The sequence below is a fragment of the Leucoraja erinacea genome, chromosome 36 (genome assembly GCF_028641065.1).
Source record: "Leucoraja erinacea ecotype New England chromosome 36, Leri_hhj_1, whole genome shotgun sequence".
Classification (NCBI taxonomy): Eukaryota; Metazoa; Chordata; class Chondrichthyes; order Rajiformes; family Rajidae; genus Leucoraja; species Leucoraja erinaceus.
This window is the reverse complement of record NC_073412.1, coordinates 7,901,269-7,924,716: the sequence shown is the minus strand read 5'-3', so window position 1 is coordinate 7,924,716 and position 23,448 is coordinate 7,901,269. Positions and strand designations below refer to the sequence as shown.

The following is a 23,448-nucleotide window of genomic DNA, read 5'->3' as shown; positions in this document are numbered from 1 at the left end:
TGGATATACGGGGAATGGAGGGATATGGATTATGTGCATGTTCGGCACTTGGTTTCAGTACACAAAGGGTGGGGAGCGGCTGCCAGGGGTGATGGTTGAGGCAGGTACCACAGTGGAATTTACCTGGCCTTTGTATAGATTGATGGATATGGAAGGATACATAGATCACGATCAAGATGGTCTTTTCATCATGTCGGCACAGACATTGTGAGCCGAAGGGCCTGTTTCTGTTCTAGGTTCTACTGTGGGGAGTAAATTGCCTGGGCAGAATCCTGACAGTCTGATGAAGGGTTCCGATCTGAAACGTCACCCACATAGATGCTGCCTGACCTGCTGAGTTACTCCAGCACTTTGTGTCTATCTGCCATGAACATAGAATGGCTGAGAATCAGCTCAGACATACAAGCCTTCCCACCCCCCCTCCCAGCTCGCCTTTAGTAGCCCCTGCCTTTGTTCTGATACAGTTCATTGACCTCAGATATTAACCGTGTTTCAACACAGAGGTTGCTGATTTTAGTTTTTTTAATTTTAATTTCAACATCTACAGAATCTTTTTTGAGCCCGACCCATGCCATGTCATAAGTGATAGGAGTAGAATTAGGCCATTTGGCCCATCAGGTCTACTCCGCCATTCAATCCTCCTAACCCCATTCTCCTGTCTTCTCCCAATAACCTCTGACACCTGTACTAATCAGAAATCTATTTATCTCTGCCTTAAAAATATCAACTGACTTGGCCTCCACAGCCATCTGTGGCAATGAATTCCACAGATTCACCACCCTCTAAAGAAATTCTTCCCAAAAGAGCGTCCTTTAATTCTGAGGCTGTGACCTCTAGTCCTAGACTCTCCCACCAGTGGAAACATCCTCTCCACACCCACTCTATCCAAGCCTTTCACTAATCTTTATGTTTCAATAAGGTCCCCCCCATTCTTCTAAACTCCATGTTTGGTGATGTTAGCAGTCCAACCCCTGTATTCATCACTTATCGTGGGAAGAACTCTGAAGAGGGGTCTCGACCCGAAACGTCAGTATTGCACCCCTGTTTTTATACTCTAGTCCTCTCGAAATACATGCTAGCGTTGCATTTGCCTTCCTCACCACTGATTCCGCTTGCAAATTAACCTTTTGGGAATTCCGCACCAAATCCCTTTGCATCCCCGATTCAGGCCTTCTGTATTCTGTTGTGCTGAAGCAAAGCAAGAATTTCATTGTCCTATCTGGGACACATGACAATAAACTCTCTTGAATCTTGATTTCTGAAACCTCTCCCCATTTAAAAAAAAAGATAGTCTATGCCTTTATTCCCACGACCAAAATGCTTGGCTCCACACTTTGCTACGCTGTATTAAATCTGTCACTTAACCTACTCTCCCAACCTGTCCCAAGTCCTCCTGCAGAGTGCCTGCTTCCTCTACACTACCTCCCCCTCCGCCTATCTCCGTAGATGGTGGGATAACACAGAATTACTGGGAGCGGATGATACGTGGTCAGCGTGGACTCTATCAGCTGAAGGTCCCGTTTCCATGCTGTATCTTTCAATCATTGAACTCAATCAATCACTCTGTAGGAAGAAAAACTGCAAATGCTGGTTTAAATCGACGATAGACACAAAATGCTGGGGTAACTCAGCGGGACAGGCAGCATCTCGACCCGAAAAGTCACCCATACCTTCTCTCCAGAGATGCTGCCTGTCCCGCTGAGTTACTCCAGCATTTTGTGTCTTCGTAGAGTGATACAGTGTGGAAACAGATGTTTCGACTCAATTCGCCCACACTGGCCAACAATGTCAAGGCTACACTAGTCCCAATTGCCTGTGCTTTGTCCAAACCTGTCCTATCTATGTACCTGTCCAACTGTTTCTTAAACGATGGGATTGTCCCAGCCTCAACTACCTCAATCAATGTCCATAACAATGTTGGGTTTGGGGATATGGGGTGTTCTTCCAGTTTGCATGTGGTATTACTCTGGCAATGGAGGAGGCCCGGGACAGAGAGGACAAAATCCCAGATTTGGTGTCGTTGTGCAGTGAGCACCAGGTCAGGCAGAAGGCGGTACAACACTCAAACCTGCCTCTGGGTCAGAGAGGTGAGGTTTGAGGTTTTAAAGCCTTCGCCACAAGGTCTATTTTCATCCGTTAAGATGGTATAAGCCGGGATTTGCGGATAATCACTTGCTAATGCCGGTTTGACATTCCGAGCGAGCGATCGGAATCTGCAGACACCACAGGAAAAAAACCCTTCGGGCAACAGGACTCGACCCTCTGCCGGGGAGCTGCGTGCTGGAGTGGAGAGGAGAGGAGAGGGGTGTGATTGCTACGGTCTGGGGTGCAGCATGGTGCTGGGACTCCCCAGGCTGTTCCACCCACCGACTGGGAGCCGGGGGCTCGGTCAGGGAGCTTTGGACCTGAGGGCACCGTGACATTGGAAGTGGAACGGAACGATGTGTGAACGCTGCCTCCGAGCCCAGGTACGACTGGTGGGGGTGGGGGTGGGGGTGAGTGTTGGTGGCATGTACAGCAAGGGGTGAGGGAGTGGGTGGGAGGGTGAGTGAGCTTCCACAGCTGGGGAACTGTGAGGTTTATTTTGACTGTTCATCCATCCTTTAATTCCTTTAAAGTGGATAACCTCACTTTTATCCAAATTAAACTGCATCTGCCATGCATCTGCCCACTCACCCAACCTATCCAAGTCACCCTGCAGCCTCGTAGCACCTTCCTGGCAGCTCACACTGCCACCCAGCTTTGTGTCATCCGCAAACTTGGAGATGTTACATTTAATTCCCTCGTCTAAATCGTGAATATATATATATAGTAAATAACTGGGGGCCCAGCACCGAGCCTTGCGGCACCCCACTAGTCACTGCCTCCCATCCAGGGGAAAAGGACCTCCTACTCTGCTCCCTGCCTGCCAACCAGTTCTCTATCCATGTCAATACCCTACCCCCAATACCATGTGTTCTAATTTAGGGGGGAGGTGAGGGGTGGGAGGTGAGGAGTTGGTGGGTTGAGAGATTGGGTGGGGGGGGGGGGGGAGCGTAGTTGGAGGGTTGCGTAGTGATCTGTCGGTGGGAGGGAGATTAGTGACTGGTGGGTTGCGGGTGGGGTCAGTATGGGTGTGGGCATGAGTTTGGGATCGGGGTGGGTGGGATGAGGATTTAGATCAGTAGGTGGGGTGGGATGAGTTGAGTAGGGGGTGGGGGGTGGGGTTGAGTGTGGGGGAAGGTGTGGGATGGGTTGAGGGGGATTAGTGGGATGGGCTGCGGGTGGGGGGGGGGGCATGGGGTGGGATGGGCTGAGTGCGGGGTGGAGGGGTGGGATGGGTTGAGGGGGGGTGGGTTGGGATGGATGTGGGGAAAGTGGGATGGGCTGAGTGTGGGGGGGTGGGGATGGGCTGAGTAAGGGGGGGATGGGGGGGGGGTGGGGATGGCTGAGTGTGGGGGGGTGGGGGTGGGGATGGGCTGAGTGGGGGGGGGGTGGGATGGGCTGAGTGGGGGTGGGGGGGATGGGATGAGTGTGGGGGGGGAGGGGTGGGATGATTGTGGGGGGGTGGGGATGGTGATGAGAGTGTGGGGGAGGGTGGGGGTATCCATGGCCGTTCCCCCCCCCTCACCTCCCTTCTCTCCGCCCCGGGCAGATGTGCTGCTGCTGTGGGCCGGCCCCTTGCTCGCTCTGCTGCCCCTTCCTGCCGGGGATCAAGGTGTCGTCCGGCACCCGGCTCATGTACACCCTCTATCACATCGTCAGCTCCACCGGCTGCTGTCTGCTCATGTCCAGGAACGTCGCAGAGTCAGTGCGGAAGAGAGTGAGTATAACCTTCCATGCCCCCCTCCTCAGCTCGCACCTTTACCCCAGCCACCCTCTGTTCCCACCCCCCTGTACCCTCTATCCCCATCCAACCACTACATCCCCTGCCCTTACACCCTCCTTAACCACCTCCAGCAACCCCTGGCCTCTGCACCCCCTCATGTCAGATTAATCCCCCCCCTCTCCAGCCCCTCTACTCTCTCGCTAACCCCTTCCCGCCCCATGGGCAGTCCCGGTGGCGCCCATTGGTAGAGTTGCTGCCTTACAGCGAATGCAGCGCCGGAGACCCGGGTTCGATCCCCGACTACCGGCGCTGTCTGTACGGAGTTTGCACGTTCTCCCCGTGACCCGCGTGGGTTTTCTCCGGGATCTTCGGTTTCATCCCACAGGCTTCAGTAAAATTGTACATTGTCCCTAGTGTGTAGGATCGGACAAGAGAACCGGGTGATCGCTGGTCGGCACAGACTCGGTGGGCCGAAGGGCCTGTCTCAGTATCTCTAAACTTCTCCGAGCTTCCTCCACCACCGTCAGACAAACCGCTACAAATTTAATGGTTTGGATACGTTAGATGCAGGAAAAATGTCCCCCATGTTGGGGGAGTCCAGAACCAGGGGTCATAAGGGGTCGGCCATTTAGGACCAAGGTGAGGAAAACCTTTTTGTGAATCTGTGGAATTCCCTGCCACAGAAGGCAGTGGAGGCCAATTCACTGGATGTTTTCAAGAGAGAGTTAGATAGAGCTCTTTGGGCTAATGGAATCCAAGGATATGGGGAGAAAGCAGGAACGGGGTACTGATCTTTGATGATCAGCCATGATCATCTTGGTTCTTGGTTTCCTGGCCCTCCAAAATATTCCAAATGGACTTTAAACTGGAGGTGGTGAAGGGAGGGCTTAAGCCAGAGAGGGTTATTGGGAATAAAGAGCTACTTTAAATTTAGTTGCATCTGGTTGGGTAACTATAGTTGGGTGGAGATTATTCCATGCTTTAATTGTGCGGGGGAAGAACGAATTGCTGTACGCATCTGTCTTTGTCGCTGGGATCACAAATTGGATCAAATGCCCTCGTCTGCTCCTAATTGGTTTGGGTTTGGTGTAGGTCTTGTAGTCTATGTCGAGCTGACCATTTAACATTTTGTAAAAACAGGTCAAACGGTGAGCATATTGAATGGTGGTGCTGGCTCGAAGGGCCGAATGGCCTACTCCGGCACCTATTGTCTATGTTTCTAAATTTCTCCCTGCCCCAAACATCTTCCCCCACTCTCTGTCCTTAAAACTCACCCTCTTTGACAGAGCTTTAGACGGCCTGTCCCAGTGTGTTCTGCGTTGAATTCTGTTAGGGATATAGTGGGTGTGGTTCCATAATGATGTTGGAGTGGGTGCTATGGAAATGCAGGCGGCTCCTGCAGTTTCAGAGCCTTCTGACCCCAGACATAGTTAACATATCATGTGCGTTTGACAGCACTGGGCCTGTACTCGCTGGATTGTAGTTTAGTTTAGAGATACAGCGTGGAAACAGGCCCTTCGGCCCACCAGATCCGCACCAACCAGCAATCCCCACAGTCTAAGAATAAAGGGGAGGCCATTTAAAACTGAGATGAGAAAAAAACTTTTTCACCCAGAGAGTTGTGAATTTGTAGAATTCTCTGCCACAGAGGGCAGTGGAGGCCAATTCACTGGATGGATTTAAGAGAGAGTTAGATAGAGTCTAGGGGCTAGTGGAGTCAAGGGATATGGGGAGAAGGCAGGCACGGGTTACTGATTGTGGATGATCAGCCATGATCGCAACGAATAGCGATGCTGGCTCGACGGGCCAAATGGCCTCCTCCTCCACCTGTTTTTTATGTTTCTATGTTTCACCACCCTCTGACTAAAGAAATTCCTCCCCATCTCCTTTCTAAAGGTACACCTTTTTAATTCTGAGGCTGTGCCCTCTGGTCCTAGACTCACCCACTAGCGGAAACATCCTCTCCACATCCACTCTATCCAGGCCTTTCAGTGTCTGAAAAAAAACATAGAAAGATAGGTGCAGGAGTAGGCCATTCGGCCCTTCGAGCCAGCACTGCCATTCAATATGATCATGGTTGAAATGGGGTAATTTTGCTTGTGAGTCTTGTGGTTTTCTGGCGGGGGAGGGGGAAGGGGGAAGTGGGTGGGGAGGGGGTCTGTGGACGGGGGGGGGGCATCTTGCTGGGGCCCTGACGTGAGACGGTGCCGTTCCTCCCCTCTGCCCCAGGTGCCTTTCTTTGCCGTGCTGTGCGAGCACCTACGGCCAGGCTCGGACTGCGACAAGATGATCGGCTACTCGTCCGTCTACAGGCTGTGCTTCGGGACATCCTGCTTCTACCTGTTACTGTGTGTCATCCTGCTCAACGTCAAGTCCAGCCGCGATTACAGAGCGCTCATTCACAACGGGTAACGGGAATTCAATGTCCCCCTCCCCCCCCCACACTGTTCCCTGTATTCCATCTCCCAGTGTTTCATTCACCTGTACACTCCTCTCTATCCCAGTGCTGGTCTCCCCTCTTCCAGTGTTACCAATGCCTGTCCTCCTTCCCAGTGTCTGTAGCCCTCTGTTCCCAATGCTTGTACCTCTCCCTCCCAATGTTCCCAGTGCTTATACATGACGGTGTTACCAGTGCACCCCTTACCTAGTGTTTTCACTCACTGTATCTCGTCTTCATGTTCCCAGCGTTTATATAGAGCAGTTGAGTATAGGACTAGTTGTACAGGGCCCTGGTGAGACCACACCTGGAGTATAGTGTGCAGTTTTGGCCTATTGGCCTTCATAGAAACATAGAAACATAGAAATTAGGTGCAGGAGTAGGCCATTCGGCCCTTCGAGCCTGCACCGCCATTCAATATGATCATGGCTGATCATCCAACTCAGTATCCCGTACCTGCCTTCTCTCCATACCCCCTGATCCCTTTAGCCACAAGGGCCACATCTAACTCCCTCTTAAATATAGCCAATGAACTGGCCTCAACTACCCTCTGTGGCAGAGAGTTCCAGAGATTCACCACTCTCTGTGTGAAAAAAGTTCTTCTCATCTCGGTTTTAAAGGATTTTCCCCTTATCCTTAAGCTGTGACCCCTTGTCCTGGACTTCCCCAACATCGGGAACAATCTTCCTCATCTAGCCTGTCCAACCCCTTAAGAATTTTGTAAGTTTCTATAAGATCCCCTCTCAATCTTCTAAATTCTAGAGAGTATAAACCAAGTCTATCCAGTCTTTCTTCATAAGACAGTCCTGACATCCCAGAAATCAGTCTGGTGAACCGTCTCTGCACTCTCTCTATGGCAATAATGTCCTTCCTCAGATTTGGAGACCAAAACTGTACGCAATACTCCAGATGTGGTCTCACCAAGACCCTGTACAACTGCAGTAGAACCTCTCTGCTCCTATACTCAAATCCTTTTTCAATGAAAGGTAACATACCATTCGCTTTCTTTACTGCCTGCTGCACCTGCATGCCTACCTTCAATGACTGGTGTACCATGACACCCAGGTCTCGCTGCATCTCCCCCTTTCCCAATCGACCACCATTTAGATAATAGTCTGCTTTCCCGTTTTTGCCACCAAAATGGATAACCTCACATTTATCATAACAAGAGGAGTTGAGTCTAGGAACAATTCTATTTTATTAGAAGCGATTGTACAAGAATAAGGCAATCGACACGACAATTATACAAACCCCGTACAGCTTCATTTTTAACATTTTATAAACTGATAAGTGAATCGGGGGAAAAAAAGCAAAAAGGAAGGAATGAAGAGAAAGAAGGAAAACACAAAAAAGAGAGAAGAAAAGATGCCTGAACTGCCGAAGAAGTGAGAGACAAAAGGAAAGAGAAAGACAGAGATATGCCCCACTATCCTTCCCTCCCCCCCCCTCCACCCCCCCCCCGCTCACCCCCTCCACCCCCCCCCCCTCACCCCATCCCAAGCATCGGTTTTAAATTTGTGTTTGACCATTCTATTGTTGAAGAAATTCAGCGAAAGGAGACCATGTTTTGGAGAATTGGTCTGATTCTCATCTCCCTGCTACCTTCAGGTAGAAGGTTCAGGAGCCTGAAGACTGCAACAACCAGGTTCAGGAATAGCTACTTCCCCACACAGCCATCAGGCTATTAGACTAGATTAGATTTGTTTATTGTCATTCAGACCTTTCGGTCTGAACGGAATTTTGTTTCCCTGCGGACAGACATATAATTAAAAATGACAAAATCACACAATCAACACAAATTTAACACCCACCACAGTGAGTTCACCAGACTCCTCCTCACTGTGGTGGAAGGCAAAATCTTAAAGTCTCTGTCTCTTCCCTCTTTGTTCTCCCCTCTACGCCGAGGCGATCCAGGCTCCAGATGTTGTGACCCCACCGGGTGATGGTAAATCCCGCGGCTCAACCGTGCTCCGTGAACGGGCCGGTTCAAACTCCGCGGGTGGCCGCTGCTGCCGCCACAGCTCCGGGGCCGAGTCGGGTCTCTGCTGCCGCTGCCGTTGCCGCCACAGCTCCGAGGCCGCCAGCTCCGCCATTAGGCCTCGGCGCAGACGGAGACGGGGACGGGGAATACGACAGAAAAAAGTCGCATCCCCCAAAGGAAGAGACCAAAACATGTTTCTCCCACCCCACCCACACACACATACACAACTTAATAAAACAAAATTAACTAAAACATGACAAAGGAACAAAAAGAAAAAAAAACCAGACGGACTGCAGGTGGGCCGCAGCTGTTAAGCCAGCGCCGCCATCTTGTTAAACCTGGCTCGGACAAAACTTTGATTATTAATAACCAATTATCTGTTATTTGGACTTTATCATTTTATTTATTCATGTGTGTATATTCCCACACTGATTGAGTGAACGTCCATTGTATTTTATCTGCTTATTTATGTGTGTGTGTGTGTGTGTGTATGTATATATATATTCAATGGTATAGGGTGGTTGCACGAAAGGTCACTGGGTCATAGGGCTCGACGCACGGAGCCGCTAAATCCAACTGGAAGACATCCGTCACTTCCGGTATATGTTATTAATGCTAGAAACGCGTACTTTCCTACCTGTTAAAAACCGCCAAAATGGTGAATTTTTGCGCTGAAAAAAATTGTGGGAGTAGGGATAAGTGTGAGAGACACGTACCCAACTTTACAATTCCAAACGTGAAGCGAAATGAAGGTATAGAGAAGTGAGAACTGAAGGGACTACAGCAGCTAAAGTGCTTGGTACACATTGAAAATATCGGGAATTATCGCGTTTGCTCACTGCATTTCATCAAGTAAAGCATTATTTGTGTTTTTTCTTGATTCCTCTGGTATCTAAAAATTCTCAGAAGTGATAAATCTGGCAGTAAATTTTTCTTCAGATGCGTTTTCATTTTGTATGTAAAAACCCACGAGAACCGTGGGCGATTGAAACAAATTACAGCCAGATTTATCACTTCTGAAACTTTTTAGATGCCAAAGGAATCAAGAAAAAACACAAATAATGCCTTACTGTTGATGAGGAGACGGCCAATGTTCGCCAAGCACTCTGGCTGTTGTTGTCCCTTCAGCTCTCGTTTCTATCTACCGTCATTTCTCCTCACATTTGGAATTCTGCAGAAGGCTAAATGTCTCACACGCTTATCCCGGTTTCCATCATTATTTACAGCGCAAAAATTGACAATTTCAGCGGTGGGGTTTTAACGGGCCCGTGACGCTGGAAACAATGGTAAATGCCGACCTGCAGTTCATCGCGTGTAATCCATTTGGAGTAACTTAGCAACAGTACGGGTCATGGGTCGTGACCCTACTGCCGTGAAACCTCCCTATGGGAATAGCTGTTTAAGAGGGAACTGCAGATGCTGGAGAATCGAAGGTTACACAAAAAAGCTGGAGAAACTCAGCGGGTGCAGCAGCATCTATGGAGCGAAGGAAATAGGCAACGTTTCGGGCCGAAACCCGAAGGGTTTCGACCCAAAACGTTACCTATTTCCTTTGGGTTTCGGCCCGAAACATTGCCTATTTCCTTCGCTCCATAGATGCTGCTGCACCCGCTGAGTTTCTCCAGCTTTTTTGTGTAACCTATGGGAATAGCTGCTTCCCCACAGCCATCAGGCAATTAAACTCAACTCAAACAAAAATCTGAACTTTATTGCCCATTGCACTTTATATGCTTATATATATATATGGTATATGGACACACTGATCTGTTCTGTATTTATTTATGCCTACTATATTCTGTTGTGCTGAAGCAAAGCAAGATTGCATTGTCCTATCAGGGACACATGACAATAAACTCACTTGAACTTGATTTATCAGCCAAAACAAGCCTTAATTTTTCTAAATGTAGTGTCTCAGTCATTTCTGTGATCCACATCTTCCTCTCTCTCTCTATCTCTCTCTCTGCAGCTTCTGGTTTCTGAAGTTCCTGGTCCTCGTCGGGTTCTCAGTAGCTGCCTTTTTTATTCCTGATGAATCATTTCTCCACGGTGAGTGTTCTATCCTGGCAGAGGGACCTATAGCACTGGGTATAATTACCACTTTCAAAAGGCATTTGGACAGATGTATGGATAGGAAGGGAATGGTGTAAATGCAGGCAAAAGGGGCAAGGCCAATATGTCCATTCGGCCTGCACGGACTAAGCGGGCCGAAGGGCCTGTTTCCGGGCATAACAGCTCCATACAGTGGGAATGTCTCAGCTGCTTTAGCCGATAGAAGGATGAGGGGCAGGATCGTATAGAAACATGTAAAATTATAAAAGGACTGGACAAGCTAGATGCAGGAAAAATGCTCCTAATGTTGGGCGAGTCCGGATCTAGGGGCCACAGTCTTAGAAGAAAGGGGAGGCCTTTTAAGACTGAGGTGAGAAAAAAAATTTTACCCAGAGAGTTGTGAATTTATGGAATTCCCTGCCACACAGGGCAGTGGAGGTCAAATCACTGGATGGATTTAAGAGAGAGTCAGATAGAGCTCTAGGGGCTAGTGGAATCAAGGGATATGGGGAGAAGGCAGGCACGGGTTATTGATTTGGGACGATCAGCCACCGTGCCGCCTAGCAGATCTCCTGGCCATCGATCAACCCAAGATACCAACAGCAAGGATCGCATCGCACCCCGGCAACGGCTGGTGTATAAAAAAAGCACAGGGTTGACGGACGTTCATCTTTCTCACGTGTACTGAAAAGTTCAGCTTTGCACGCTATTCAAACAGATCCGATATTCCATGCACAGATACAATCAGGTCAAACTACTGAGTGCAGATTATAGTTCACAGCATTGCAGAGTGCCAGTTCAATGAACCAAATCCACTGGCCATGGGGTTTATCTGGCCAAATATCCCTAAACCCACAGTTACTGGTGCCCCTTCCCCTAATTGCTCACTACCCCCAACCCCCCCCTCCACATTTACCGGTGCCCCCTTGCTTAATTGCCCATTTACCCCCCCCCCCCCCCCCCTCCATATTTACAGGTGCCCTCCCCTAATTTCCCCCACTAACAGCAGCCCCCCTCTACATTTACAGGTGCCCACTCACCTAATTCCACATTTACCCCCACTACCTCCCCCCCTCTACATTTACAGGTGCCCTCCCCTAATTACCCCCCCCCCCCCACTAACCCCCCCCCACTCCACATTTACAGGTGCCCTCCCCTAATTCCCCCACTATTCCCCCCCACTCTACATTAAAGGTGCCCCCCTCTACCCCTCTACATTTACAGGTGCCCCCTCACCTAATTCCCTATTTACCCCCACTACTCCACATTTACAGGTGCCCCCCCCCCCCCCCCCCCCCCCCCCCACTTTACCATTTACCGTGCCCCTCCCCTAAGGAAAGTAACACAGGGAGAACGTGCACACTCCACACAGACAGCGCTCGAGGCTGGGGTGGGACCCGGGTGAGGCAGCGGCGTGTTTATTCAGCTTGGAGTGAGTTGCAGCAGAGGATGTATTTGTGCGACTAGTGTGAGCCGGGATGTCCCAAAGAGCCTTGGCGGTCAAGTGGCGTATCGCCCCCTAGGGGCTGGGGCTGAGGTTGGTTCTGGGGGTCCCCCTCCCCCTCCCCCACCTGCTGCTTAAACCTATGGGGTCGTATTTACATTACTAACTCAACTCAATTTTGTTTTTCTTTTCTCCCCACCCCCCTTGTGCCCTGTTGCCGTGCAACGGTGTTGCCTCGTGGACCCGTTGCATGCATGTGGACCTGCGATGGTGCTGCCTCATCGCGATGGTGCAGTGTGGCGATATGTTGGCCTGACCGGAGCCCTTCTCTTCATCCTGATGCAACTCTCTCTCATCACTGTCTTCGCCCACTTCTGGAACAAGAACTGGTGAGTTTCCCAGACTGACGGGCCTGTGTGACCATTCCGTGGGAGTTGCCAACATCACCAAGGCTCAGGGTGAAGGGAGGCTGTTGTTGGTGCATTGGCCTGGCACTGGGCCCGGCACTGGGCCAATGCACCAACAGCAGCCTCCCTTCACCGTGAGCCTTGGTGATGTTGGCAACTCCCACGGTGCAGCCAGAATACCTTGTTGCTGGGCCACTGGACCAGATACTTGGGCGGGAGAGATGCAGAGAGAGAGAGGTTCAGGGGTCGGAGCTCAGAGCCTGGGATCTACACCAGAGGTGGAACAATGAGCGGGGAGGTCCAGATTGGAGGGGGTGGGACCCTCGAGCTGTTCCGCCCAAGGTTCTCTCTGTATTTGATCCGTGTTGCCTCTCCCCTGGGACTGTACGATCGGACAACTTTAAGGAAGGTTTGCTCCCCCTAAGGACTATATTTAACATCTACCAAGCTTCAGCAGTCATCAGACAACCCTTCCCCTCCCTTGAGGTTAGGAGGGAGAGATAGATCAGCCATGATTGAATGGCGGAGTAGACTTGGTGTGACGAATGGCCTAATTCTGCTGCTATCACTCATGACATCATGCTGTACATCTCTGAGAGTGGGGGGAGGAGTGAGCTGGCGTCAGGGTGGTTTTGGGTGTTGACATTGGATTTGCTCTCACTGTGTGTGTGTGTGTGTGCGTGTGTGCGTGTGTGCGTGTGCGCGCATGCGCGCGTGTGTATGTTTGTGTGTGCATGTTTGTGTGTGCATGTTTGTGTGTATGTGCATGCATGTGTGTGCGTGTGCATGCATGTGTGTGTGCGTGTGTATGTTTGTTTGTGCATGTTTGTGTGTGCATGTTTGTGTGTATGTGCATGCGTGTGTGTGTGTGTGTGCATGCATGTATGTGTGTGTGCGTGTGTATGTTTGTTTGTGCATGTTTGTGTGTGTACATGTGTGTGTGCATGTTTGTGTGTGTGTGCATGTTCCTGTGCATGTTTGTGTGTGTGTGCATGTTCCTGTGTGTGTGCGTGCTTTGCATGTGCATGTGTGTGTGTGCCTGTGCGTGTGTGTGCGTGTGTGTGTGCATGTGTGTGTGCGTGTGTGTTTGCATGTGTGTGTGCGTGTGTGTGTGTGTGTTCCCCTGCAGGATGACGGGCGCGGCTGACAAGAAGCTATGGAGTCTTGCAGTGCTGTCGGTGACCCTGCTGTTCTACATCATGGCGATGATGGCCTTCTCCCTCATGTACAGGTTCTACACCCACCCAGCGGGCTGCACCCTCAACAAGGGGCTCCTCCTTCTCAACCTCAGCCTCTGCTTCCTGGTGTCCGTGCTGTCCAGCACCTCCTGCGTACAGCCCAGTGGGTACCACAGCGTGGCCACCCCCCCTCCACGCCACCCCCCCTGCCCCACCCCAACCCTCACCGTGTGCGACGCGCCCTTGATTACGCTGCTGGCCATCCGAGGCAGCGTGAGGTATAAATGGAGTCAATGGAAGGGAGGTTGGTTTGTGCGACGGTCTCTGCAATTTCCGGCAGTCTTGGGTGGAGCGGTTCCCAAACCGTGCTGTGATGCCGTGCATCCCCATCAAATGCTTTCCGCGGCGCATCTGTAGAAGTTGGTGAGAGTTGTTACAGGCCTCGTCGCCATGGGCCACGGGTGTGTCGCCGGGGGCTGGGGTCGTGTTGCCGTGGGAAGGGGTCGTATCGCAGGGGTCAGGGGATCGTGTCGCCGGGGTCAGGGGTCGTGTCGCCAGGGTCAGGGGTCGTGTTGTCGGGGTCACGGGTCGTGTCGCCGGGGTCAGGGGTCGTGTCGCCGGGGTCAGGGGTCGTGTTGCCGTGGGAAGGGGTCGTATCGCAGGGGTCACGGGATCGTGTCGCCGGGGTCAGGGGTCGTGTTGTCGGGGTCACGGGTCGTGTCGCCGGGGTCAGGGGGCCTGTTGCCGGGTCAGGGTCGCATTGCCGGGGTCAAGGGTCGTGTCGCCGGGGTCACGGGTCGTGTCGCCAGGGTCAGGGGTTGTGTTGTCGGGGTCACGGGTCGTGTCGCCGGGGTCAAGGGTCGTGTTGGCGGGGTCACGGGTCGCGTCGCTGGGGTCAGGGGGCGTGTTGCCAGGGTCAGGGGTCGTGTGGCCGGGGTCAGGAGTCGTGTTCTGGGGGCCGGGGTCAGGGGGGCCTGTTGCCGGGGTCAGGGGTCGTGTTTGCCGGGGGCCGGGGTCAGGGGGCATGTTGCCGGGGTCACGGGGTCGTGTTGCCGGGGGCCGAGGTCACGTTTCCAGGCCTGGGACCGGGTTTCTGCCCCGTGTGGTGCTGACCCCGGCCTCTTGTCTCTGGTTCCAGGGCAGCCCCACGGAGGCCTCCTGCAGGCTTCCATCATCAGCTGCTACGTGATGTACCTGACCTTCTCCGCCCTCTCCAGCCGGCCCCCAGAGACAGGTCAGTACACAGTAACGTGGGCCCACCCCCCACCATCCCCTCCCCCCCTCCCTTCCTCCCTCCGCTCCCCACACTGGCCTCCCACAGCCCCCCAACACCCCCACTCACAAAGCGACAGAACAGTAACATTGTCTGTCCCGTTCTCTCCAGCACCTGCTGTTTTGACCCCATCCAACTCGGCCCTTCCCCACCGCATCCATTTCTGGAGGCAGAAGATGCAACTGCCTGCTCCTGGCCCATCAGAGGAGCGGGCAACGCCTGGTTTCATGGCTCCCCTGAAGGCCGGCGCGCCAACAGTGTTTAGTTCAGTTTAGTTTAGAGATACAGCACACAAGCAGGCCCTTCGGCCCACCGAGTCCGTGCCGACCAGCGATCCCCGCACACTAACACCACCCTACACACACACACACACACACACACTCACACACACACACACACACAGGGGACAATTTTACATTCATACGAAACCAATTAACCAACAAACCTGTGGAGTATGGGAGGAGACCGGAGCACTCGGAGAAAACCCACGCAGGTTGCGGGGAGAACGTGCAAACTCCGTACAGACAGCACCCGTGGTCAGGATGGAAGCTGCGGTCCCTGGGGCTGTGAGGCAGCAACTCTACTGCTGGCGTCTACCCCCTGGCTGGGGGTCTGCAGCTTGCTGACGTTTCTCTGCTCCTCCTTCTCCTTCTCCCAGTGGAATTTCAGGGGCAGAACATCAGCATCTGCTTCCCGAGTGTCGGAACGGATGGGGAGCAGGCCGAGGGGAAGATGATCACCATCATCGGAGCTGCCGTCATGTATTGCTGTGTCCTGTTTGCCTGGTACGTCTACTTCAGTTTAGTTTATAGATGCATAGAGCGATGCAGTGCGGAAACAGGCCCTTCGGCCCAACTCGCCCGCGTTGGGCAACTTGGGACAACACCATCGATCCCCACTACGGGTGCTGGCTGTGTGGAGTTCGCACGTTCCAACCGTGATCCTTCTGCAATTGTACAGAGCCCTAGTGAGACCACACCTGTGCAGTTTTGGTCCCCTAATTTGAGGAAGGACATTCTTGCTATTGAGGGAGTGCAGCGTAGGTTTACAAGGTTAATTCCCGGGATGGCGGGACTGTCATAAGCTGAGAGAATGGAGCAGCTGGGCTTGTACACTCTGGAGTTTAAAAGGGTGAGAGGATATCTCATTGAAACATATAAGATTGTTAAGGGCTTGAACACACTAGAGGCAGGAAACATGTTCCCGATGTTGTGGGAGTCCAGAACCAGGGGCCACAGTTTAAGAATAAGGGGTAAGCCATTTAGAACGGAGAAGAGAAAACACTTTTTCTCACAGAGAGTGGTGAGTCTGTGGAATTCTTTGCCTCAGAGGGCGGTGGAGGCAGGTACTTTCAAGAGAGAGCTAGATAGGGCTCTTGAAAATAGGTGTCAGAGGATGTGGGGAGAAGGCAGGAACGGGGTACTGATTGGGGATGATCAGCCATGATCACATTGAATGGCGGTGCTGGCTCGAAGGGCCGAATGGCCTACTCCTGCACCTATTGTCTATTGTCTATTGTCTCATCTACGCTAGTCCCACCTGCCCGCGTTTGGTCCATATCCCTCCAAACATGCCTTATCCATGTACCTGTCTAACTGCTTCTTAAGCATTGGGATAGTCCCTGCCTCAACTATCTCCTCTAGCAGCTCGTTCCATACACCCACCATCCTTTGTATGAAAAGGTTACCCCTCAGATTCCTATTTAATCTTATCCCCTTCACCTTAAGCTGTCCTCTGGTTCTCGATTCACCTACTCAAGAAGATTGAGGGGGGATCTTATAGAAACTTACAAAATTCTTAAGGGGTTGGACAGGCTAGATGCAGGAAGATTGTTCCCGATGTTGGGGAAGTCCAGAACAAGAGGTCACAGTTTAAGGATAAGGGGGAAGTCTTTTAGGACTGAGATGAGAAAAACATTTTTCACACAGAGAGTGGTGAATCTGTGGAATTCTCTGCCACAGAAGGTAGTTGAGGCCACAGTTCATTGGCTATATTTAAGAGGGAGTTAGATGTGGCCCTTGTGGCTAAAGGGATCAGGGGGTATGGAGAGAAGGCAGGTACAGGATACTGAGATGGATGATCAGTCATGATCATATTGAATGATGGTGCAGGCTCGAAGGGCCGAATGGCCTACTCCTGCACCTATTTTCTATGTTTCTATGTATCTCTCCTAACCACGTTCTCCTGCCTTCTCCCCATAACCCCTGACACTTGATCAGACTGAAGAAGGGTCTCGACCTGAAACGTCACCCATCCATTCTCTCCAGAGATGTTGTCTGACCCGCTGAGTTACTTTTTCTGCTTTGTCTTGCACTTGTCTGTCTGCGGTTTAAACCAGCATCTGAAGTTCCTTCCTACACTTACCAGGCTGAGCCTGGCACCATGACTGCACCCATCCTCAATCTGGTACCTTGCATCTGGCAGAGCGTGCATCTCCACTGTGGCCTCACAATACTCCAAACGCGGTCTGATCAGCGCCTTATAGAGCCTCAGCATTACATCCCTGTTCTTCTATATTATATCCCTCTTGAAATAAATGTCCTTTGCCTTCCTTACTACCGATTCGACTCGCAAATTGACTTTTTGGGAATCCCGCACCAGCTCTCCCAATTCCCGTCGCACACCAGATTTCTGTATTCTCTCCCCATTTGTAAAATAGTCTATGCCTTTACTCCGACGACCAAAATGCATGACTCCGCACTTTGTCAGAGGCTCCCGTGTCTGGAGATTGCACAAGTCAGCTTGCTGAATGTGGGCTGGAGGGCTGCCCCAATTTGGCTTCCTGTTCGCATTCTCGGTCAAAGCCCTCTGCTCTGAGGTTTACCCTTGTCACGATATGTGGCTCCCGCAAAGCCCCCTCCCCTTCCACAGCTTCCTTTAGCCTCAAACGTCGGACCACCGAAGTTCTTTATTTTCATTCCGTGTAAAATTCTCCGAGGCCAATTCAATTCAATTCAATTCAATTCAACTTTAATGTCATTGCACAAATACGAGTATGGGTACAAGGAAATGCAGTTTAGCGTCAGTCCGTAGTATAGTGCAATGTAGAAATAAAAATAAAAATACAGAATAATCAAACAATAATTGAACAATGTGGACGGAGAGACTGGAGAAGTTTATCGGCGGGACTCCGAGTTCAGCAATGTGATGGTATTATTGTAGAAGCTGTTCCTCATCCTACTGGTACGTGACCTGAGGCTCCTGTATCGCCTCCCTGATGGGAGGAGGACAAACAGTCCATGGTTGGGGTGGGAGGGGTCTTTAATGATCTTCCCGACCCGTCTCAGACACCGTTTTCGGTGGAGGGCATCCATGGCAGGGAGCGGGGCACCGATGATGTACTGCGCGGTTTTCACCACCCGTTGTAGTGCCTTCCTGTCCGCTACGGTGCAACTGCTGTACCATACCGTGAAGCAGGTGGTCAGGATGCTTTTGATGGTACAGCGGTAAAAGTTGGTCAGGATCTGGGTGGACAGGTGAGCTTGCGGTGCAGGCTCGAGGGGCCGAATGGCCTACTCCTGCACCTATTTTCTATGTCACTCTGAGCAAAAGAGACTTTTGCTCAGAGTGACATAGTGAGTGACTGAGACTTGGTTTATACTCTCTAGAATTTAGAAGATTGAGAGGGGATCTTATAGAAACTTACAAAATTCTTAGGGGTTGGACAGGCTAGATGCAGGAAGATTGTTCCCGATGTTGGGGAAGTCCAGGACCAGGGGTCACAGCTTAAGGATAAAGGGGAAATCCTTTAAAACCGAGATGAGAAGAACTTTTTTCACGCAGAGAGTGGTGAATCTCTGGAACTCTCTGCCACAGAGGGTAGTTGAGGCCAGTTCATTGGCTATATTTAAGAGGGAGTTAGAGGTGGCCCTTGTGGCTAAGGGGATCGGGGGGTATGGAGAGAAGGCAGGTACGGGATACTGAGTTGGATGATCAGCCATGATCATATTGAATGGCGGTGCAGGCTCGAAGGGCCGAATGGCCTACTCCTGCACCTAATTTCTATGTTTCTATGTTTCTAAAAGGCTCTGTGCATCTACTGTGCATCTTGGATGGAGCTGTTCCCAAACCATGCTGCTGTGCTTCCTGATGTTGTCACGTGTATCAATGTACAGAGAAAAGCTTTCTGTCGCCTGCTGTCCTGTTACAGGGAAGACTAGACATGCTTGCAATGAAGCCACTCACAGTACACAGATACATGACAAAGGGAATAACATTTAGTGCAAGGCAAAGCTAGTAACGCCTGATTAAAGATAGTCTGAGGTCTCCAAGATAGTCTGCGGTTCAGCGCTGCTCTCTGGCTGTGGTGGGGTGGTTCAGTTGCCTGATAACAGCCGGGAAGAGACTGCCCTGAATCTGGAGGTAGACAAAAATGCTGGAGAAACTCAGCGGGTGAGGCAGCATCTATGGAGCGAAGGAATAGGTGACGTTTCGGGACGAAACGTCACCTATTCCTTCGCTCCATAGATGCTGCCTCACCCGCTGAGTTTCTCCAGCATTTTTGCCTACCTTCGATTTTTCCAGCATCTGCAGTTCTTTCTTAAACACTGAATCTGGGGGGGGGGGGGTGCGTTTTCACACTTCTGTACCCCTTGCCCGATGGTGGAGAGGAGAAGTGACCGGGGTGAGACTGGTCCTTGATGATGCTGCTGGTCCTCACAGCCCTCTGCACAAAAGAGAAGGCACAGAGGCTGTGGGCCGAAGGGCCTGTCCCTGTGCTGTCCCTGTGCTCTGTGTCGTACCCTTGCGGCTGCCCGGCTCAGTCTCGCTGCTCTTTCGCCCTCCCTAGTAATGAAGCCTCCTACCTGGCCAAGGTGTTCGGCCCCTCCTGGATGCTGCGGGTGTACAGATACGAGTTCAAGGTCAGTCCCTCTTCCCCCCCCCCCCCCCATTCGACCTCTACCCCCCCCCCCCCCTCCTGCCCCGTCTACCACCCTTGCCCATCCCCCCCCCCCCGTTTGACTTCTTTCCCCCCTCCTGTCCCACCCCCACCCCCCCCTCCAACTTCCACCCCTCCCCTTCTACCCATCACCCCACCATTCCCTGCCTCCCCCTCTGATTTACCCCCCCCTCTCTCTGTCCTGCCCCTCTCTCTCCCTCCGTCTCTCTCCGTCTCCCTCTCCGTCTCCCTCTCCGTCTCCCTCTCCCTCTCTCCGTCTCCCTCTCTCTCCGTCTCTCCCTCTCTCCGTCTCTCTCTCGCCCTCTCCCTCTCTCCCTCTCCCTCTCTCTCCGTCTCCCTCTCCGTCTCCCTCTCCGTCTCCCTCTCCTCCCTCTTTCCGTCTCCCTCTCTCTCTCCCTCTCCCTCTCCGTCTCCCTCTCTCTCCCTCCCGTCCCCCTCTCCTCCCCCTCTCTCTCCCTCTCCCTCTCCGTCTCCCTCTCCTCCCTCTCTCTCTCCCTCTCTCTCTCTCCCTCTCTCTCCCTCTCCCCCCCCCTCTCCCCCCCCTCCCCCCCTCTCTCCCCCCCCCTTCCTCCCTCCCCCCCCCCTCCCCCCTCCCCCCCCCCCCCTCTCTCTCTCTCTCTCTCTCTCCCTCTCTCTCTCCCCCTCTCTCCCTCTCTCCCTCTCCCTCTCTCCCTCTCCCTTTCTCTCCTCCCCCCCCTCTTCACCCCTCCCCCCTCCTCCCCTCTCCCTCCTCCCCTCCCCCTCTCCCCTCTCCTCCCCCTCCTCCTCCTCCCCTCCCCCCTCTCTAACTATGAGCGTTTTTCTTCATTCCAGAAAGCTTTCCTGCTCCTTCTGCTGTCTGGATGAGGAAGGTGGGTGAAGCCCTTTCTCCCCAAACTCTACTCAAATGTCCCCACTCCACCAGTCTTAGTTCAGTAGTTTAGGGATCCAGCGCAGAATCAGGCCCTTCAGCCCACCGACTCCGTGCCGACCAGCGATCCCCGCACATTAGCCTCCAAACCTGTACGTCTTTACTTCTTTGGAGTGTGGGAGGAAACCGGAGCACCCGGAGAAAACCCACTCGGGTCACGGGGAGAATGTGCAAACTCCGTACAGACAGCACCCGTGGTCAGGATCGAACCGGGGTCTCTCTGTGAGGGCGCTGCGCCACCGTGCGCCCCCTTCTCTATCCTGTTCTCCCACCCACCACCCCCGAACTTCCTGAAGGTGTGACTCTACCCTGCGTACAAGAATCACACTCACAGTGTCACGTCATAGGAGCAGAATAAGGCCATTCAGCCCATCGTGTCTACTCCGCCATTCAATCGTGGCTGATCTATCTCTCCCTCTCAACACCATTCTCCTGCCTTCTCCCCATAACCCCCTGAGACCCGTACTGGTCAACAGTGTGAGCTGGGGGAGGGGGAGGGAGGGAGGGGCTGTTGTGAAGAGTGAGGGTGGGGGAGAAGGTTGTCGGTAATGAGGGGGTGAGGGGGGGTGTGAGGTGGAGGGGCTAGAATGACAGGGTGAAGGAGGAGCTGGAGTGAGTGGAGTGTGAGTGAGGGAGGGGGGTGTGGGGAGTGAGGAGGGGGGGTGGGGTGTGAGGGGGCTGGCGAAGCGAGGTGTGGAGTGCGGTCAGTAACGAGTCCTGTACCCTCCCCCCCCCCCCCCCCCCCCCGCTGTGTTGGAGCAGAGGGCAGCCTGGAGGTGGAGCGAGCGTGCGGCCAGGCTGTGATCCACAATGAGCGTGAGCACCTCACCTACAGCTACTCCTCCTTCCACTTCGTCTTCTTCCTCGCCTCCCTCTACGTCATGATGACCCTGACCAACTGGTTCAAGTGAGTGAAGCAACACAACCGCCCCACTGCCCCCACATCCCCACCGCCATCCTCTCCAACACCGCCCGCCAAACACCCCCCCCACTGCCATCCCCCCCCCCCCCCACTGCCCCCCAACCCCCCTCCCCCCATCTCTGCCCTCTCATCTTCTCTCTCGCTCTCTCTGAACTCCCATCCTCCTCCCTCCCCTCTCTCTCTCCTCTCTCTCGATCTCTTTTCTCTCTCGATCTCTCTCTATCTCGTCTCTCCTCTCCTCTCTCTATCTCTCTCTCTCTCTCTCTATCTCTCTCTCTATCTCTCTCCTCTCTCTCTCTCTCTTTCTCTGTCGCTCCTCCCTCTCTCACTCCTCTCTCTTTCTCTCCTCTCCCTCTCCTCCCTCTCTCTCCCCTCTCTCCCCTCTCTCTCCCCCCTCCTCTCTCTCTCCCTCTCTCCCTCTCCTCTCCCTCTCTCTGCCCCCCTCTCCCTCTCTCTCTCCCTCCCCTCTCTCTCCCCCTCCTCTCCCTCTCCCCCCCCCTCTCTCTCTCTCCCCCCTCTCTCTCTCTCTCTCTCTCTCTCTCTCTCTCTCTCTCTCCTCTCCCCCCCCTCTCTCTCTCTCCTCTCTCCTCCTCTCTCTCTCTCCCCCTCTCTCTCTCTCCCCCCCTCTCTCTCTCTCCCCCTCTCTCTCTCTCTCCCCCTCTCTCTCTCTCCCCCTCCTCTCTCTCTCTCCTCTCTCTCTCTCTCTCTCTCTCTCTCTCTCTCTCTCTCTCTCTCTCTATCTCTCTATCTCTCTCTCTCTCTCTCTCTCTCTCTCCCTCTCTCTCTATCTATCTCTCTATCTATCTCTCTCTCTCTCTGTATATCTCCATCTCCCTCTATCTCCTCCCCCCCCCTCCACACTCTCTGACCTCTTTGTCTCTCCCCCCCCCCCCACAGCTACGAGTCGGCCACGCTGGAGACGGTGTTCTCGAGCGGGAGCTGGTCCACGTTCTGGGTGAAGAGCTGCTCGTGTTGGCTCTGCCTGCTCCTGTACCTCACCATCCTGCTCTCCCCCCCCTGCTGCTCGACCAGCGACCGTCGCCACCGTGTGGTGCAGGCCCACTAGCCCCCCCCCCCCCCTCCCCCCCTCCTCCCCCACCCGCCTCTCCTGGGGCACGGACCCCCATCCAGGGGGGAGGGGAGGGGGCACGGTGAGGGGGGCCAAGGTTGAGTTTAAGGAAAGGGTAGAGAGAGGGCAAGGGGATGAGGATGAGGATGAGGGGAGGAGATAGAGTGTGTGGGGGGCTGAGAGGGTGGGGGGAGAAAGGGTGTGGGGGGGGAGAGTGTGTGAGGGAGAGAGGGAGTGGGGGGGAGAGAGTGTGGGGGGGGAGAGAGAGAGGGTGTGGGGGGGGGGAGAGAGGGTGGTGGGGAGAGGGGTGGGGGGGAGAGAGGGTGGGGGGGGGGAGAGAGGGTGGGGGGGGGGAGAGAGAGGTGGGGGGGGCTGAGAGGGTGGGGGAGGGGGGGGAGAGAGAGGGTGGGGAGGGGGGGAGAGATGTGTGGGAGGGGGGGAGAGAAGGGGAGGGAGTGAGGTTGAGGGAGACAAGGGCTGGGTTGGGGTGAGGGGGAGGAGTGGGGAACAGAACCAAGGGTGTGAGGGTGAGGTAGGTGAGACTGAGGGAGAGGTGGGAACTGGGGGTGCTGAGGGCAGGAATGGGAGGGTGCAAGGGTGAGGTTGAGGGGGTGAGGAAGGGGCAGAGTGTGGGGGTGGCCAGGGGGGGTGGGGTACCCCTGCGCTGCTAGCACGCTTTCCAGAAGGGCCTCTTGACCCCCTCCCCCCCCCCTCCCCCCACAATCTTTGACCAGCCCAGTTGGCTCAGACCTCCGTTTGGGGGGGACGGGGACGGAATAAACTCCGCCAGGCTGGGCAGCGACAGGAGACGGCCACAAACTCCAGGCCTCCCTTGGAGTGGAACAAGACGGCCCAGTCTGGCCCTGGGCCCTGATCCCACACTGGACACCACACAGGCAGCGGAGAGGGCCTTGAGATGGCTCTGGATCAGGAGAGGAGGAGCGAATGCCACCTGAACGCAAGTCGTGGTCTGATCAACCACGGCTGGGTTGAAAGGCCCGAAACACCAGGTCACGTCACTGATGATGTGTTCAAGAAGGAACTGTGCAGATGTTGGAGAATCGAAGGTT

At 53.4% G+C, this 23,448-nt stretch overlaps 1 protein-coding gene across 1 annotated transcript; it reads left to right on the top strand.

Annotated features, from left to right (window-relative positions):
* The first annotated feature begins 3,616 nt into the window (after nucleotides 1-3,616).
* On the top strand, nucleotides 3,617-22,375 carry serinc4 (serine incorporator 4). Its single transcript, XM_055662797.1, has 11 exons — nucleotides 3,617-3,802; nucleotides 6,038-6,216; nucleotides 10,193-10,272; nucleotides 12,015-12,108; nucleotides 13,256-13,467; nucleotides 14,443-14,538; nucleotides 15,236-15,362; nucleotides 19,367-19,439; nucleotides 20,295-20,328; nucleotides 21,150-21,294; nucleotides 22,207-22,375. Exons 1-11 carry the CDS (start codon nucleotides 3,635-3,637, stop codon nucleotides 22,373-22,375), a joined length of 1,377 nt encoding a protein of 458 aa, XP_055518772.1. The 5' UTR covers nucleotides 3,617-3,634.
* Nucleotides 22,376-23,448: the final 1,073 nt, after the last annotated feature.